At 41.7% G+C, this 19,080-nt stretch overlaps 1 protein-coding gene across 3 annotated transcripts in view; it reads right to left on the bottom strand.

Moving 5' to 3' along the window:
- HCRTR2 (hypocretin receptor 2) overlaps positions 1–15,515 on the bottom strand; it is a 34,040-nt gene extending 18,525 nt beyond the window's left edge. For 2 of the 3 annotated variants that reach the window (XM_054196351.1, XM_054196352.1), the window contains exons 1-2: positions 14,928–15,156; positions 1,069–1,247 (exon numbers count right to left, since the gene is read on the bottom strand). In XM_054196351.1, the coding sequence (XP_054052326.1) occupies positions 1,069–1,247; positions 14,928–15,156 (408 nt within the window). Of the gene's footprint in view, positions 1–1,068; positions 1,248–14,927; positions 15,157–15,354 lie in introns of those variants that run through there. The other variant, XM_054196350.1, reaches the window with a different exon arrangement.
- Between the last annotated feature and the right edge of the window lie 3,565 nt (positions 15,516–19,080).

Below are 19,080 nucleotides of genomic sequence, written 5' to 3' on the forward strand. Positions count from 1 at the left end.
TACCTTCTATTCAGCATAGGAAATAACGTATCACTTTGGTTTTATTCTTTCACTCTCTACACTAGGTGATCATTTCACTTTCTCTTTGGATTTCTTCCACGAGACAGTGTGGCTCTTCAGCCATACAGGTATCTGCTCAAAATATAACTTGTGCCAGAGGCACAGAGCTGATCACCTGCATACATTCAGAGTTCTGCTTAATTCTTTTGATTTATAATGACTGAAAGGCCAAGCACTTGCCATTCTAGTATGCCCAGTCAGTTCATTTAACAACCTATTCTTAGAAAAGGTATTTGTCAATCATTTTGATGCGAATGATCTCCTAACTAACCACTGGTCATGAGTGGTGGCAATTAATGCTCAAGGCAGACAACCTGATCAGCTCCCAGTGAACCATGATACTTTACTTCTAAAATATGCGAAGTCACTAAACATATATGAATGCCCAGACTCCCTTGAGAAATTCAGATTCTCTGTCCTGGACACTTGTGTAGCTGCTTAGGTCCACACACACAGAGTGTAAATGATTGTAATTAGAATCATAGAATCATGGAATCACAGAATGGTTTGGGTTGGAAGGGACCTTAAAGGTCATCTAGTTCCAACCCCCTGCCATGGGCAGGGACACCTCCCACTAGACCAGGCTGCTCAAAGCCCCATCCAGCCTGGCCTTGAACACTTCCAGGGATGGGGCATCCACAACTTCCCTGAGCAACCTATTCCAGTGTCTCATCACCAGTGTCTGTAAATTCTATTTACCGACATTTTTATTGCTTTACATCCCCTCTGGATTAGTAAAACAGACGGCAAAAAGTGAAGAGCATCAGACACATGTTCCAGAAAGTGTATCGCCCAAGTCTAACAATGAGATGGACCAAACGCAGTATTTATTAAGCATGAACATATTCACAAGTGGAGCAGTCTTTTAATCCTCAGCAGCCACCCTGAGACATCTACTTCAGTAGCAGAGATAGACTTCCACCAGATTATCACTATTAGGAAGATGCTATTGTTCTTTCTCTTTTTCGTAACACAGGTAATGTTTACACAAATGCAGTAGAATAATACCTGTAAGTAGGGAATCGCTTTGCAGAGGGGCTGCCCAAAGAACCACGTTTCTGTGATGTCCACTACTAAAGTTGCTGGAAGACAAGTAATTGTGACCAGAATGTCAGCCAGAGAGAGATTCACTATGAAATAGTTGGTAACTGTCCTCATGTGATGATTCTTCCACACTGCAATGCAAACTGAATTGGGAAAGGCAAGTTAGTGAGAAAGAACTGACTTAGGGAATGCTTCAACAGGAAAATTAAGGAATTTTGGCTTTTCAGAATTAAGGAAATGTTTGTGTCCTCTGTTTAATACAGAATATTTGAATATGCAGTTCAGTGTAAGAACCATGTGTTTTCCTTTAAGGTGGAAACAAGAGGGTACATGAAGAGAGAATCTTAGTCCACAAAGAGTAGTTTTCCACAGACCACAGCAAGGGAATTAATCTAATATATAAACCAGTTTATGTTACTGTAAGTACTGTTTTCACTAGCTATTCACACAACGTTCTTCATATCTGTTTTAATCCATTGGCTCTAGTGTACAGCAATACACATCCACATTTGTAGAATTTCATCTTTTTTTAATGACAGTGTGATGCTTAATTCAAATTGCTACCACATGGAATCTTGTAAACTGTATCAAGACTACAATCATTTGATAAAACATTTTGCTGGGCGTAATGTATCTATTGCATCTGCAGAGAATCTGTCACAGTTGTATGGGCAACTGTGGTTTGAGGTAAGAAAATAAAGGTAATTTTTGCAGTAGTAAGTGCTACCCATTTTAAATGTGGTATTTTTTTGATGACGATTACTGTGATCAAAAGCAGCACATAGCAAACGCTCTACAAGCTGTGCCTTTAAAGCTTGTTTTATGTCTTTTCCCTCTTTTTCAATTCAAAAGGCTTTTAGAAATGAGGCATATTAGTCCTTTAACATTAATATTCATAAGCAAATACATTAAAAATGCCAAAACTGAGTCTGAGAAACTAAAGTTTTTTAATAACTTTGTAAGTAAAACCCTGAGAGATTGTAGCAATCAATAGCTTTTGAATGTTTTAGATTCAGTCAACAAAAGCTGTTTAAAAACCGATGCACAAAATTTTCCGGAAACACCACAACACTTCTTGTAAGAAAACAGTACATCTCATTGTACATCAAAGGTTCTTCTGTAAACAATAATTCATTCATCATGCAAATCCAGATGAAGATTCGAAGTCTCCTTAATCTGTGCGGATACAGCACTAGGCTTAATTTAGATATATTAAACATATCGCAGAATGCTAAAGAATAGAGTTAGAAGGGTCCTCAAGAAGTTATCCAAATCTGAAATGGAATGAGCTAGAGTTAAGCTATTCTTTTATTAAACTAGCTAAAACAGCTGGAAAAAAATGACACAGACTTCAAGGCACATAAGCTCTTGAGATCAGATGCTTCTTTAGTTCCTAAGAAGGATGGTGTGCCTGAAAGCTTGGGCCCATCTTCAAGCTGCATCAGTTGATCTAATACAATGTATTACTTCATTCCACAAATCTCATCTTGCTCGTGTCTTTAGACCAACATAACTACAGCAAGACTACCACTAAGCCATTGCTGGCAAGTTTACATTTTAAAATCTGTTGTTTGAAGATGTCATGCCTCTCTCCAATTTGTTGCAGGGTTAAACTACCTTTCCTATTACAAAAAAAAAAAAAAAAAAGTAGTCCTCTAATGTCTAATCTGCTTTTCTTTTGCTGCTATTTATATCACTCTTTTTTCTTTTTTTTTTTTTTTCTGTACACAGGCAACAATGAAGAAGAGCTTTTCCCTGTGGCAAAGCTTTGCATATGTAAAGATGGTTGTTGCATCTTTCCTCTGTTTTCTTCTCAGACTGTACAGCTCCAGAACTCTTTACCTTTCACTGCTGGCCATTTTAGAACTTTGGCAGCCATCCTTGTTGCTGTTCTCTGGATGGGCTTCAGACTGGACTGCACCTTTGCTGTCGGAGTGCAGTGACCAAAATTGTCACAATACTCATTCAAGGCTAGAGCTTTAGCAGGAGCTGAGATTGGAGCACTTCTTCGTGAGGGCTATGTTTAGACATTTAGGGGTATTTTAGGACAAAGAGAGAGGGAGAGGCTAGGTGGCCTTCAGTTTCCCTAAGAGAAGGTGATTTTATCAGCTATCTTTTTAGGACATAGGCTTCCAAGTTTCATCTAAAATCCCTATTGTGCCACAGCGGATCTTCTTCATCTTTCAAGGTGTTGCAGACATGTTTCCAAATTCTATAGCTTGTATAAATTTAGTCTTTGATATACATCTATCATGCTCTTGTAAATGCAAGTCAAAACCCCTCCACAAAGCTCTTCACATCTCAATAAAATCTCCCACGGTCTCCATTTCTTCTACATTTTTCTTCCTGAATAAAATATTCCAGGTTCTCTTAGCTGTGGCCTCAGATATCTGAAAGGCAAGGCTTACAAATCAAAAGCTTAAAGGAAACATCATATTAATTGTATTTGCTTCCCATTTGGGTGATTTGAGTTACCTACCAATAGCATTGCATGATAATTACAATATAACTATCCAGGGCTTTATCATTATCACTTGGTGCATGGGATTATTACAGTTATAACGTACATTCTGACAATGCAGAGGCAGCATGTAGCAGGGAAGACGATACATTGCTGCCCCTCTGGAATGTTGTTCACAGTTGGAAATGCAATGTAGGGGAAAATAGCAAACACCACTTCACTTTCAATAGTGTTAACACTGTGGGCTTTTACTTAGGGCTTGTTCGTTGTCTTGAGTGCAATTCCTATTGAAAGTATGGTCCTGTCTTGTAATTAGGCAAAAGTTAATATTAGGTGGCAATGTTTTTCTGTACTTTTTATTTCTTTTATCAATAGGCAAAAGTTAAATAAAATGTTGTTTTATAAGTTCAGAGTTTGGCTACTTTGTTCTCATGCTATGGTTTCAATAGTCCTACATTCTACCAGACAAGTGCACTGTTTTCAGCAAAGATGTCAGTGCCTAAAGGTGCCAGGTTTAAGCAGATATGCACGCTCTCTGGCAAGGCCTATTCTCATTCCTGTGCTGACCTGTTTGGCGAAAGCACCTGCACATAAACGTTATTTCTGGTAAAACAAATCCATTAAGTTAACGAACGTGAGCTCAATCTCATTGGCAGCAAACTGTACCAGAAATCAATTCATAGCATTTTTCATGTTGTGTTCAAAGCTTTCTATCAGTATGAGAAAATAAAACCTTATGATACCCCAGAGAGCTAAGAAAATATTATAATTTTCATCTTTGATGCAAGAAAAGTGAAGTGCAGAACAGAAGTTGCTAAAGGCCCTACAGTAAATCAGACACAGAAAAAGAAACTTGGACTCCTTAATTCTCAGCTCTTTACTAAGCCTTCCAGATCACACTGGCTTAACACGGATGGAATTTAGATGAACTCCAGTACCTGCTATTCCTCAGAGAAATATAAAAGACTATGCTCCTTGCTTCTTAGGGAGTAGCAGTATGCAGGAAAGCCAATATACAGAAAGTGGCTCTGATTTCCTTTGAATTCTACTGCATGGGAGCAAGAGGCACTGGAAAGGTGGAAAAACCAATAAATTAGAAGCATAGAAATGCAAGATAACTTGTTAATATATATTTCTCTGTGGATGCTTATGTGTTTCCCCTTCTGACCTCATCCACTCTTTGCAGCATAGACCATTTTCCATTCTTTGTACAGCACGTAGCACAAAAGCATCTTAATGAGCATGCTTACATACTACCATAATAATTGAGTATCCCAGAAACTTATTCATGAATGTATACAAAAACTGAGTTTGTGTAAAAAAGCCTCTGAAGAGAAAGCATTTTAAAAATAAACCAGCTTTCCCCCCCCTCTTCCTTGCCCTCTGCTGGTTGCAGCATTGTTTTCAGCCTGCGCAAACACTGACCATGTTTTCTTTCAGTGCAAGGCTAAAGTGAGCTGTGAGGATTTGCTACAAGTTATTTGAATAGGACAGAAGGGTATAAATGACAGAAAGTTAGTTCAATATATTCTTTACAGACTAGATGTCTTTCTGAGTCTGCTACAGTACAAGGCTATTCCATAGTCCTGGGCAACAGCTTCACTGATATACCAGTGGTCTAGCAGATCATTGAGAAAGATGCTCTAGCTTGTGTTCAAAAATTATTATTTTATAGGCATGCAAAATAGTTTGAATAGGGCACTGAATATATTATAAGTAGTTATTTATCAGAACAAAAGAATTTTGTATACTCTCCACCCTCAGTCCTTTAAATATGCATTTTCCTCTCAGGTGGTTCTATAGAGAAGTGGAAGGACTCAGCTCCTACATAAACCCTGAAGAAACACGCTGGAGAAAGGAAGCTCCATGGAGTAGGAAACACCATCTGCCCACCGAGAGCAAAATAGCAGAGAGCAGTGGCTTTCGATTCAGCTTGGAGAGGAGAAGCAATGATGAGAAAGGTAGTAAGGATTCTCACCTGGGAGTGTATTTTACCAAAAAGTACTCCAAAATGATAAAATAGGGGATGAGGCCACCACCAGACTTCCTAAAAAACTTGGGAGACACCACAGAGTTAACAGGATCCCTGTTTAGCTAAGGCACAATGTAGTGGCCCGAACCTCTGCTGAAAATCTATGAGATGATAAAAACAGGTCTGAATAAAACCTCGATTTAACATTATATGCAAATCTTTAATGCAACCTTTGATGTTTCCAGCTATAAATGGGAGTGAGGAAGAAAGTGGGAAAAACAGTATTAACACAGACATTGAAGAAGAGGATCAGAATTTAAAAAAAAAAAAAGAAAGTGGAAAGGAAATGTGAGAGAAACGTAACTCGGAAATGTGCTCCTACTGTGCGTGGTTTTCCCGACTGCTAGAACTCTACTGGAACCTAGCTACCTGCCCAGTGCATTTTATTTTTTTCTGTATTTTTGCATTTATTTTATAAAAACGCTCAAAGTCATACCTAATAACTGCAAATGAAAACACGCAGGCCACCTTTCACGAAGAGCAGCTATTTTTTTCTGACGGTTATTAAGTAATCCGACTCTTCTAACTCCTTCAGCTCACCGCTGATGCTTTCATTTTCTTCCGCCAGAATCAAGAGCTTTAAGCAAAACCATTGCTATTCCTACCTCTGCCGCACAGTGTCAGTGAAGGCTTGGAAACTAGTTTGAGTTGCCAGGCTGACGGTGTTTGGAAAAACTCGTGGAGGCTTTCCCCAAGAGAGGACAGTTCTGCGATAATGAAGCTTGTTTCGGAACCCATCCTCCAAGCCTTCATGATCTCCCACCCCCCAAAAAAGTCTCACAGGCAAGTCCCAGGAAGGACTAAACATTATAAATTCAAATCAAAGATAATTTTTAAGACAGATGCTATCAGAAGTCCATCAAGAAAGCTTCATATACCTCGTTATATTTCCGAAGAAAAAAAGCCCCTCAAATATGATGGTACAGTGAGATTGGTATTTTTCACATACAGATTTAATCCCTGTTGGTTTAGTGTCCTGGGGCATTTTAATTAGAGGCTGTAATGCCATCTATTCAATTAGCATAGCTCATTGTATCTCAAGCTGAATATGAAAATAATACAAAGGCTCCAGCTGGTATAAAATGCAGCTGCTTGCCTCCTGGAAGATTTACGCTGTCTCAAGCATATTAAACATTGTGCTGCAAGCCTTCTGCTGGTGGACTGCTGGTTCAGCTGTCAAGTTTTTTTTACATGTCAACCCTAAATCATTTTCGCAACACTCCAGAAGTCTTGTCAACCTCTTATTCACTGGGTCATCTTCCAGTGCGACTTCTTGGCGAAAATAGAAATATAATTTCCATAACCAGGAACACCTTATATAAATGAATGACACTACCTCTTATCTCATTTTTGGTGAATAATAAATCCCAGATGGATGTAAACAAAGAATTATCATTTCCTTTCCCTTTATGCTAAACTGCAATGATTTTGTTTTGCTTTGGTAATTCAGTTTCACAATTATTTGACTAAAATATCATAACATGGCCTTGCAGCAGCCACTTGGGAGTAACGCAGTGATTATAAGCACTAGTCATCAACATCTCCAAATGCAGAAAGCTTCTACGGAGCTTCACTCCTTCACAATATTTTACAATCAAACAGCGATTAAAAAATGTGTTAAATAGATTTGAGTTACACTTTATTTATTCTCTACCCCCTACCCCCACAAAAAAAATTGTTTCCACCTGACAATGAAGTGGTTCTTCATATGGCATTCTCCTCCTCAGTCTTTTTTGGTGATGCCATTACGTGCTGTAAATCAAGGTCTGGGTGGTGGGGTGTCGAGCAACACCACCATGTTACAAGGAAGGCTGAGCAGACAGGCTACCAAATGAGATTCTGGAGAACTAGAGCCCCTGTAGAAGCACTGAATTGTGAATACTCTTGGAAGGAAAAACGCTGTCATTGAAACTACTTTCATTATGAACAATTCCTGATTGAAGATTCTTCTGCTTTAACTTAAGAATCTAAAAATTAGGTGCTTATTTTAGTTGTTTTAGGAAGGCTTTCCACGAGCCTTTCAATAACTTTATTGATGAACTTGATTAAGGGGTGAGAAGCACTTTAACTAAATTGCAGAGGATATTTAATTAGGGGTTTTTGAAACCAGCAGTGAGAACAAAAGATCTAAACCAAAGTGATCTCTTCTGTGAATAGGAAGATGATATCTACTTCCTAGGCTGTCCATTTCTACCCACTATTAAGCTCTAAACTCCCACATTACTTCATTTTTTACGTAACTAATCTTATCTGAAAAAATGAGTCCAACATAAGACCAGGTTTATGTTGAAAAAAGTAATAGAAAGAATGACACAAAGAAAAGATACTTTTTATACAATACTTATTATGAAGGAAATCTTGAAAAAATTCCTACAGCTGTCAATAATGCCCAGCAGATAAGAACTGTCCTTGAATATGTGATGCGACAGCTGAAAAGATGAGCAATATTCTGGGCTGCACACACAACGGAATTACATAGCCTGCCAGTGAAGTGATAGCTCCTCATCAACAGGACACTCCAGATGTGTCAACAAATTTGAACACTATCATGAAGCACGACAAAAGGAGTAGGCGGTTAGGTCATGCTCCCTCTGTACCGCACATAAACAAGTATATACGTGTAGGTTCCATCACTTTTTTCCTAGTAAAACTCTAGGAAAAATACTGAAACTGTAAGAAATATAGCTGCATAACACTGAACATATGAAATCTCATCTTGTTGAGTATCAGCTTCACTAAAATGTACTAATGGGGAACTGTCTCCCACAAAAGACAGTCTACATAAATAAAACAGATATACAGCAAGTTTGCTTGCAGCAATATATTTTCTGAGATGTTTTCTAGCCACCAAGTGCTCTATTGTACTCAGGCTTTTAAAGAGACTGATGAGTTGGGGGTTGTGGATACTCATGTTCTCCAGCCCACTTCTGTGGTTTTTGTACTGCCTTACTATTATGGTGCTAGAGCAGAATACAAGAACTAAATTCTGCTTGCTGGAAGCTTATCTCTCCAGATTACAATTGGGAGTAAGAGCACAACCATCTCATTGGCACAAGATACATTTCCTAACCCAGTCGCATTACATAATCTTAGATAATTAACAATCTTATGGAAATGGGAGTCATTACCAGAAGATCAGCTACGCTATAAAAACAGACTGTCAAAAATGCCAGGTTTGGTCACCTCTGGAGGAGGTGAAAGGTACCATCAAACAGTTTTCTGAGCTAACTGTAGTGATTAACACAGATTGGTTTTAAATTAATCCACCACACTCACATAGACACACAAATCATTACAAGCATTAATTGGCAACCCCAGTCTTCTCTGCAGAGCTGGCTATACTGAATGACCAGTTATGTCATATTCACATTTGATATACTTATTTTTCTATCCGTACTAACAATAAAAAGCCTACAAAATCCTTACACACACTTCACGTTAGAGATGGAAGGACCATAAATATAGCTGTCAAACTGCAAATGACACTACAGTAAAAAGATTTCACACTTCACTGTGATTCCATTTAAACCTGCATGACTCATTAAAACCAAGGAATGCTCCACAGCTGAAATGCTGTGCAACTTTGAAACCATATGCTTCAAAATGCATCTGTCGGTTGGTGTAGAGGGGAGTTGCACTAGGAATGGACCCATCTAACGTAGATGTAAGAATGCCTGTTCTTTAGACTACGCAAAGAAAACACAATTCACTATGCTAGGGAGATGCTACACCAAATATTTTGCATATATACAACTTCCGAATCTGTATCATGAATCCACATTGCCAATATAATATTCCCCGAACTGGGCTAAAATCCTTGCAGTCTTACTGCGCTGAGAACCAGGGAACAGAACACGGATCTGCCAGGGCTGAGAGCACCCCCAGGTTCTGCCCCCTCTGCCCCCTGCCCAGGGGTTGGTTCCCTGGGCTGGAGGCCAGCTCTGGTACAGAGTAGCATGTAAACCGGGATCAGGCTGCTGGGAACAGAGATGTCGGAGAAAGATGTGAGACACCTCTTTTAGACGTCACCTCCTTGCCCGGGAGCTGCATTTAAGTTCAGGCTCTCACACTTAGCTCAGATAAAGACCACATTGCAAATACGCATGTGCCTTCCTGATCTGGATTGTGATCCTCACCCACTGACTTGGCTTTCTGGCTTAACCTCAGACCTGCTTCATCGCTATGGATTTGTCTGGCGATTGCTGGGAGGTGACTGAAACCTGCTAAACATCACCAGACCTACCATGCCCTCAGGCACAGTGGGACTGTGTTGGTGAGTACACTGCCCTGTCAATCTTGCAGCTGCCCTCAGCTCCTGGCTCTCCTTCCCTTGGGGAATGGTCCATTCTAGCTCTTCTCTGACAAATTCCACTTCTGAGATGGTACAGTAAGTGAATCAGCTGCTAATATCCAAAAAAAAAAAAAGAAAAAAAAAAAAAGACATGCAACACAGAAAGTAAACAACACTTTAAAAACAAAGAATCATGCCAAAACCTTCCATCTTTTGGAAAGATGGTGAGTTAAAGCAGGAAGGGACAACACATTTCATTTGGTAATGCCCCAAAGACACTTCTGTCTGAAGAATACTTCACTGACCTAAGGGAAAGATGCGTTAATCTCTGTTCAGCTCCTGGCAGACAGGGATTTACTGTTCTTCGTGGTCTTCGAGTTGTGCAGTCGCCAAACAGCTCTGCTGAGTTACTATCCTTCTTCCATAAACAGATGATTCTTTTCAACTACCACCCACAGTATAAAATTAATGCTAGGCAGCATATCCTGCCACCATCAAGGCTGCACCTGTTTTGGGTCTAAATAGCAGAGCTGGTCTTCAGAACTATCACTCACACTTAAAAGTAAAGGGGATAAGTTCTTTAAAGTTTCACACGTTTATCAGGAGTACGCCTTGAAAGTAAAATGAAACAAACCCAAAACCATTCAAGACATCAAGCGTCTCTTACAGCTCACCTTCCTTCAGCCTCGGGCATTGCCCTTTTTCAGAGTTGGGTTCAACAGGACTGCACTATTCACACTAGGCAAGAGCTGCCTTTCGACATAACGAATGGTAAAGCAAAGTAGAGCTGTCCCCACTCCGGACTCTCTGGTCAGAAAGCATACAGAGTGGACCTAGGTATACATCTCGATATAAGAATCTAAAAAGAAAAGGGCATGATTTCAAATCAGCATCATCTTTTAATGCTTTTCTACTTTTTGTGTATCTCACAAGAACGTGCATCACTCTTTCTGGCCAGTAATCCCCATATTATGCAAATACCAATGTACTTCAGTTGATATTTGAACTCTTAACAGAAATTGAGCTCCTACATTCTATATCTTAGGTAGGTGAAATGTATAAATATTGTATCATTCCCCATGTGGAATCTTTTTAAAAATGATAAAGCGGCTTTAGTTATTTTTCATCCAACCGATAAAGGTGATTGTCATGCTGATATTATAAAAGTAAAGCCCTTTCAGTGCCAGATTCCCCAAGTAATCTGGACAAAATTAAATATAATAACTTAAAATGTGATTAAATGAAACACGGATCATCTATGGCCATCAAATAGGATTCATGAAGATCATGGCACCATTTAAGAGAACACATGACTTAATTCTACCAACGCATGTACGCATAGACCTCGCTATTTACCAGATACCTGAAAATGGTAACAGAGCACATTTGAGACAGTTGCCTATTGATAGGCATTGGACCAGGACTCTGGTGTTAGAACTAAACACAAACATTTTCTTCTCCAGCCCTAAAAAATCAAACTATAATGTGTAAAAATCAAATGAATGCTGTTGAGCTCTATGAGTCAGACTATGAACTCTAAGAGGAAAGGACCACAGTTGGATTCTGTACAGATCTCAGCATAACTAGCAGTTACTGTAAAATAATAGAGCGATCCAGAGGACAGTAATTCTCTGTCAATTAAATGCAGCTTCATTCTGAGTTGGAAAGAAAAACAAGTGTCACCAAACTGTGTGAGTAAAGAAAGTTTCTGACATCTCTCACTGATGTCCTGCATGGTCTCTTAGCCTTGGGAGCCAGCAGTGCTGAGGACTTTCAAGCTGGGCGCTGGCAGGCTGTGTGTGCTCAGGATCTCAGCTCCTGCCAGCTCTGGGGAGGGCTGCCAAGAGGCCCAGCAGCCCGGCTGGTGGGACACCAGAAGGCTGCTTGTTCTGCGTTCAGAGAGAAACCATTCCATTAGAAAAGTTCTGACCCACGCAGTGAATAACTTAAATGAGAACCATTCCCATTCTCTACCTGTATAAATGGAGTTAAATGTATGGAGCTGTACATTGTTGTGCACATCCCTGGTGGTCTTATTCCAGTTATTAACTGCTGCAGCTGGTTACTGTGGAATGACCATGTCAGTAACCAGAGACCTCCATACATCCTAAAAATATCTCTCCTTCTTTAATTATCCAGTTTTCTGGTTTTTACTAATGTTTTTAATGCGATGTTTTCAAATAAAGAAGAAACAGGTATTTACTCTACAGTCAACATACATTCTCCCTTAAGAAGTCCTATGTTTTGCACTAGCTGTACAAAGAAGGTTGCAAGAGTTTCATTGCTGTGCAGTGGTAAAGAAATCTTTTGGTCTTGTTTGCAAAACAGAAAGTCCTTATCCTCAACATCTATTCTGCTTCTAGTGATAAACAGTGACCACGTGAAGAAGAAAATAGGACAAAGCATACTGATGTTATCATCTGGCTTTCAGGTTCTCTGAATGTTCATGTAAATATGTCCTAAAAACATCTTCTGTTTCACCTCAGTGGCTTGCACTGAAATCTCCGGTAAGCAGCCAGAGCACATGGGCGCACATCAGAATCATTGACATGAAGCACATGAACGCAATAATGAAGCTTGCATTCAAATGCAGAGACTTGCTAACCGTTTTCATTTTAGCTAGTTTGTGCAGCAGCTCGGACAGTGTATGTCAATTCTCCTAATTAAACTGAAAGCTAAATAGCAATGCAGACCTTGTTATATGCTATTATAAGTAGAATTCCTGCAGTGCAGCTCACTCAAGAGCCCAGTAGATGTCAATCAAAGTTCAAGCTTCTGATTCTACCCTTGGTAGTTAATTAACTGCCAGAATGCTTCAGTCTAGTTTATTACTAATATCTGAGGGATGTGCTGTGCCTTCCACTTGCACAGGTGTTATTGCTGGACACAATGAGTCTCTTCATCCCACGTGAATGCACAAATCAAAATACGAGGCAGAAATATAATTTTTCAGTACCACACAGGGAAGGGAAGAGTCTTTCCTGGTTACTTAAGTGCTATCTGAATGGGACGTGGACAAAATGGCATCAAAGCATTGACTTCACGTGCTACACTAGTCCAGCAGCATTGGTCAAACGTAAGCAGAGGAACACACTGAATAATTAAGGATGATACCATAAAGCACTCTTAGCCACTAAAACTCTATTTAGAACCACTTCTGCTCTGTTTCAAGAAGGTCCATGACTAAATCACAGATTAACCTTGAATACGGATTTTCCAAGCAGGAAAAATTAACTTCTCACAAACTTCAGAATGTGTACTGCTTTATATCAGATTTTCAGTGGCAGCCAAATAAAGTTTCACAAAAATGTCTTTGGAAAGTGCATTAGACCCCATCCATTTCTCTCCTTAAAATCACGTGAGGCTGCAATCAGTGCAGGATGAGCTTTCTTGCATAAAGATGAGACAGTGTTCAGCTAACGAGCACCTGCACCTGCACCTCCCACAAACAACTTGCCCGTAAACAGGAGCAGCAGTTTGGGTGGGTGAGGTCCCTGTGATGCACAAAGGCAGCTGAAAGAGCAAACGGCTCGGAAAGCAGCAGTCCAGGCAGGGGAAAGGTGGGCGGACTGCCAAATGTCAGCTTCCATCCCAAGCAAAAAGATAATGGATGCAAATGTCAGGAAGAAGCAGCTCTGCCTCAGCACCGGTATGGTCTCTATTTGCAGGAGCACAAAGAAAGCTTTTCTCCTCGGGTCTTCGGGGGGAAAAAAGTGTATACAGGTGAGAGCTCCTAGGGCTGAAGATTTGACCTTGGAATCTTTAAAGGCAAGAGGACAGCCTGTTTACAGAACCGGTGGAGGGAAATAGGTAAGCACAGGTAGTCCTCCTAAAATGATCTTTGCTCAAGATTAGAACGAAGGACGCTTTTTTTTTTTTTTTTTTGTTCTTTTTCCTACTTTAAAGTACAGCGTCTTTGCGAGGGCTGTTATCTTCCCACTGCCTGTCAGGCTGGCTGCTGAGCAATGGACCAAGCAAAAACATGCTCAGGCTTCTGAACAGCTCTAAGGTAACCTCTTTTTGGCTGAAAACTCACTGGTTTCGCCAACGTGCATACTGGATGTTTGCAGGCGGTTAGCGCACCATTCCAGGAGGAAAAAAAAAAAAAAAAAAAAAAAAAAAGGAGAAGCATCATCAAGTCTGTTGAAAGGAAAAAAAAAAAAAAAAAAAAAAAAAAAGCCATGCAAAATTTTCCCTTTGGCTGCAGTCTTATTTGCATCTCGCCTCGGGGAGCCCTCGGAGCGCTTGCAGGCGACAGCCCCGCCACGCATAAATCCTTCGGGAAAAAAAAAACAACCGAAAAAAAACCCCCCACACCAAAAAAAACCAAAACCATGAATGGATGGAAGACCCGTATGGCGGGGCTGGGCGGGCTAGCGCGCCGCTCCGTTCATGAAAATGTCACCCATGGAAATAAATAAAGAAATAAATAAATAAATAAAAAGGGCAAACGACTCCAGCTAAGTGGGTTCTCACGGCGGTAAACCGGCTCCCCGTCACCACGCGTGGGTTGCCCGCACCCCCCCCCGCTCCCGCCGGAGGCAAAGCCTCCGGCGGGAGCGGGGGGGGGGTGCGGGCAACCCCCGCGTTTCCCCCCCGCCCCTGCCGCCTCCTTCACGGATGAATGGGAACGGGCCGGGCTGTGAGCTGGAGCAGCAGCCTCCCGGGCGGGCTGAGAGGCGGAGCCGCCGGCCGGGGCGGGCAGGGCGGCGGGGACGGACGGACGGACAGACGGATGTTCAACACCTCGACCCGGCGGTGAGGGATGGGAAAGCGGCCGGCAGCCCCCGGTTCTCCAATCCCCGCGTCCCCTCCGGTTGAGCTCCGCCGGCCCCTCGCCACCCGCGCAAGGGGAGCGCGGTTTTCACGCTGTCCGCGCAGCCTTAACTTTCCCCCGCGGTTGGGGACACCCGTGTTTTCAGCGGGGGAAGCGAACCCCACACCCTCCCCCCGCCCCCGCCTTGTTTTCCTGCCACCGTCCGTCCAAACCCCCACCTCGGGAAGGGGGGATCGGGAAGTTTTGGGGGAGCGCGACTCACCCAGGACGTTCCCGACGAGCGCCACGATGAAGACGACGATGTAGCCGGCGATCAGCGCCCATTCGTACTCCTTGGGGTGCAAATACTCCTTCCAGAGGTACCGCAGGAACTCTTCATCGTCGTAGTCGGAGGAAGGGGTTAAAAAAGCCCCCCGCGTTTCGTTTAGCTCCAACCCGCTCGTCCAGTTCCTGTACGGAGGGGAACCATCCTCGGGTTGAATCCCGGACATCCCTGGGGGTTGGTCCGGGGGCTGGGAAAAAAAAATAAAAGAAGTTAAAAAAAAAAAAAACCAAAACACAAAAAAACCCCAAAACACCACAACCAGATCCTCTCAGAGCATCCGAGCTTTCTCCCGCCCGTCCATCGAGGCTTGTGGTTGCCAGTGCGAAAAGCGGGGTGTGGGGAGAAAAATGACGCGGGAACTTACGGGAGCCAATGCGGGAACAGGCTGGGGATCCGCGTCGGTCCCCAACCCGCCCTGATCATCCTTTTCCCCGGCCGGGCTGGGGGGCGCGCAGCCTCCGCGGACGCGGAGGCTGCGCCCCCCCCAGCCCGGCCGGGGAAAAGGCTGGTCAGGGTGGGTTGCATGCACCTGCCCCCGCTGGAAAAGTCAAGTCCGTTTCGGACGACACCGATTTTCATTCCCCAAACCATGCACATGCACCCCAACACACTTCCCCCGCCTTCGCATCTTCCTCCTCCCCATCCCCATCCCCGCATCTCTCCCCCCGCCCCTCCTCCTGGCTGGTCCACCCCTCCTCCGACTCCCGTTCCCCTCGGTTTCCCACCCTCTCTCGCAAAGGCACTTCTTTTTTAGACCTTTCTACCTTAAATACCGTATATATTCAAGATATTTGCAGATTAAAGGCAGTGGGAGGCTGCTGTGTAAGGAAGCGCAGGGTAAAAGGAGCCATTACAAACGAGTGGCTAATGAGGCTGTCTCCTTTCTGTGCCCCCTTCGGAAGTCGGGCTGAGTGTGGGGCTACAACAGAGGGATTAACCCCAATGGGGAAATCCTCAAGAGCACTGATCAGACAAGCGCGGGGCTTCGTCGGATTTGAAGATCAGTGAGAGCTCACTGTAGGCTTGAGTCTAGCACGCAGGTTCTCTGCGCTGAGGTTGTTTCAAACATCCAGCTTGGGATCTCAAGACAGCAACTGTCCCTTAGCTATTCTGAATTGAGCTGATCCGGCAGAAGGCAATTGAAGAGAGCCCAGAAGTGCTAGTTAAACAGTGTGATAGGATTCCTGGCTTCTGGTCATTGCTTCTTGAATTATTTTCAGTGTATGTTTCCCGAAAGAGAAGGGATAGGTCCGGACTTGACCCTCCCTGACCGAAAAAACCCAACCCTTTTATTCAGGTAATCTGCTCAGTTCCTAGCAGACTTATTTAATGAGTCTGACATAAGCACCCCTTCCGTTGTGAAATGCCACAGCTCCCTCAGTTAAGCATTTCAGTGCAGAGTCTGCACCTCCCTAGGAATGCAGGAACTATGATGGTGCGACTCTACTTCCAACACAGAAGTGTAATAGAGAGGCAGATATTCATAAACACTGTAGTGCTTAGCTCTAGACAGTACTTTAGGCTCCTGAATTATTCTTTACAGGTATGCAGCCTTCTCTATTGCCTCCAAAGTCCAATGCAGTATATCTACACCCGGTGCTGCCTTTGGGCACCTATTTCTATAGATCTGCTCTCTTTGCTTTAGTTCCCTGTCAAATAAACAAAAATCCCTTTCCTATTGCACAGGGAAGTTAAGTGGACTTTTTAGGCTGACTACGTTAAAGAGTGAGACATACTTGGACGTACAGGTAGGATCAGCACCTATCTTACATAAATTAGAAAGGTAGACATTGCAAGCATCATAAAGAGTCAGCACTCTGCAACTAATGAAAACTCCTAAAGTAATGTTAGTTGAGGTCTGAGTTTCAAGAAGTGATTTAAACTCTCCTGAGAATGTGGGAATGCAGGTCTACTTGGTACACAAACCCAGGCATATTTAAGGAGCTTGTGTTGGTCTTTGCTAGTGATTAAAAGAATTAGAGCACGACCATTTGGTGATCAGTGACAACCACACTCATGCTCCAGCTTGTTTCATATGTTAAAATATTAGTCCATAATTACAATATTTGCTTCCAATTTGCCATAAAGTCTGAAACAAGTAATGCCTTTTTTTGACATAGAGTGCTTTTCTTTTCTTCCTCCCTCACCAGTAGTAAGGACTTGTATTAAAAAGGTGTAAATATTAAGAAACAACACGGTTTTGTGAAAAATACATCTTAGGGATCATTATTTTTTCAACAAGATTACAAGTTTGATCGGTAAAGACATAAATAAATGATTATGCAGATTGATAATCTACATAAATTTTGTATTCCTAGAGTACTGTAAGACATTTGCTTTGATTGATAGAGCACATTCTGATTAGGAAGACAGGATAGTAAAAAAATCATTATGGCACACATTATAAAGATTAAAAATGGTCTAACTAACGGAATGGTAGACAAAGGATCATCGCTGAGCCTGTGTGTTTCTACTGTCAGTTCTTGGTTCTGTTACACTCATTGTTCAATGACCCTGAAGAAGTTGGCAGGGGACCCAAAGATCAGGGGTAATCAGCTAAACACACACTCTTATGGCGAATCTATAGCCAGAAAACTTCTTGTCACCCTTGATGATATAAATAAGTATACTTGTGAAAACAGATTAAGGTATATAGAAGCATACACCATATATAGAGTGAAACTTGACTAAGCGAAAATACTCACCATGCACAAAACCCTGCTACTGAGGAAATATTTTTCAAACTGGTTCATTTTAGCTGTGCATTTTAAAATCAAGATCGAATGCCTTTCTAAAAGATAAGTGCTAGCTGAAATGGGAATTAATTCAGAAAAGTCACATGACCTGTAGCATGCCAGAGGTCCCCTCTAGCTTTCTAATTTGTGAAAGTGAATTAGCAACATAGATTCACCTGATGTATATTAGTGCTGATTTATATTTTAATTATATTATTTGCCTCAAGACTAGTGCCACAGTTCACATCTGTTCCTTTCGTATGCACGTGAACAGCAAACGCTCAAAAGTATGTAATTCTTATTTTGTTAACTGTTTTTTTTCAGTTCAAAACCTGTTCAACATGTGGTTTTACAAACTTCTACAAGCAAAGAATATACCAGGTACCCAGCATTTAAAAGAAGCATAAATTCAAGGTTATATCTATGAATCTTCTTATCTCAGGAAAGTACTGTCTGGTACTTTATTTAGCTACAAGTTTCGCATACATTGGTATCTCTTCTAATCCATAACTTTCCATCACTAATCTAAAAATACTGAAATGACATTATTAGCCCTAGAAGATATGCCTTGTGGCTTTCAGTGCCAGTTATTATATGATATTAGACCATGTGAATATAAGTCAAACACAATTTTATGCTTTATTGCATCTTATAGCTCACAGGAACTGACATTCGCAGAGAACAAACGAACCCTATTTCAGCATCCAAGTTTATTGCTTTGTCAAACGCATTTTCCCCCTCCATAATAATAATTCTATTGCAGACTTACATTTTTATTAATCACACAAATAGGCAGCATTTTTTCATATCTTAGAGACTAGCTCTTTCTTTTGAAAATCTATTTGATTCAGAGGATTAGTCCCATACTAGTCTAATAGCATATTAAATTAGGAGCCTTTTATTGAAGCAGAATGAAATTTAAAGTTTTTGCAAACTGGGGTTAAGAGGCAGCTGGGCTGAAGGGTTTCTGTTCAGCCTTTGCTGAACATTTTAACAGGTGCTTTCATTCTTGGGAAGCAAACCACATAAGCACGGCTGCTGAAGAGAAATAGACTGCTGTATTGGCAGTAGCGATGGATTGTGTGAATATGTCCTTCCTTCCCGTCTTCCTTTCACTGTTCCCATTTAACAGCTGTTGTCTGTCCCCTTTCTCTCTCTTATGGAATATGCCACATGACAGTTCAATAGAAAACCACCAGCCTTCCTGTTTATTTACTGGAGCAATTGGCTCAGTTATGTTCCAGGTTTTGTCTGTGAAGCCCCTCTGGTATCTTTCCTCCTATAATGGTATTTCAAGGTGGAAGCGCTGCTTCCCCAGCAGCAGCACTAAGCAGTTCCAGAGAAGCAGATGGGCT

The sequence above is a fragment of the Rissa tridactyla genome, chromosome 3, assembly GCF_028500815.1.
Source record: "Rissa tridactyla isolate bRisTri1 chromosome 3, bRisTri1.patW.cur.20221130, whole genome shotgun sequence".
Classification (NCBI taxonomy): Eukaryota; Metazoa; Chordata; class Aves; order Charadriiformes; family Laridae; genus Rissa; species Rissa tridactyla.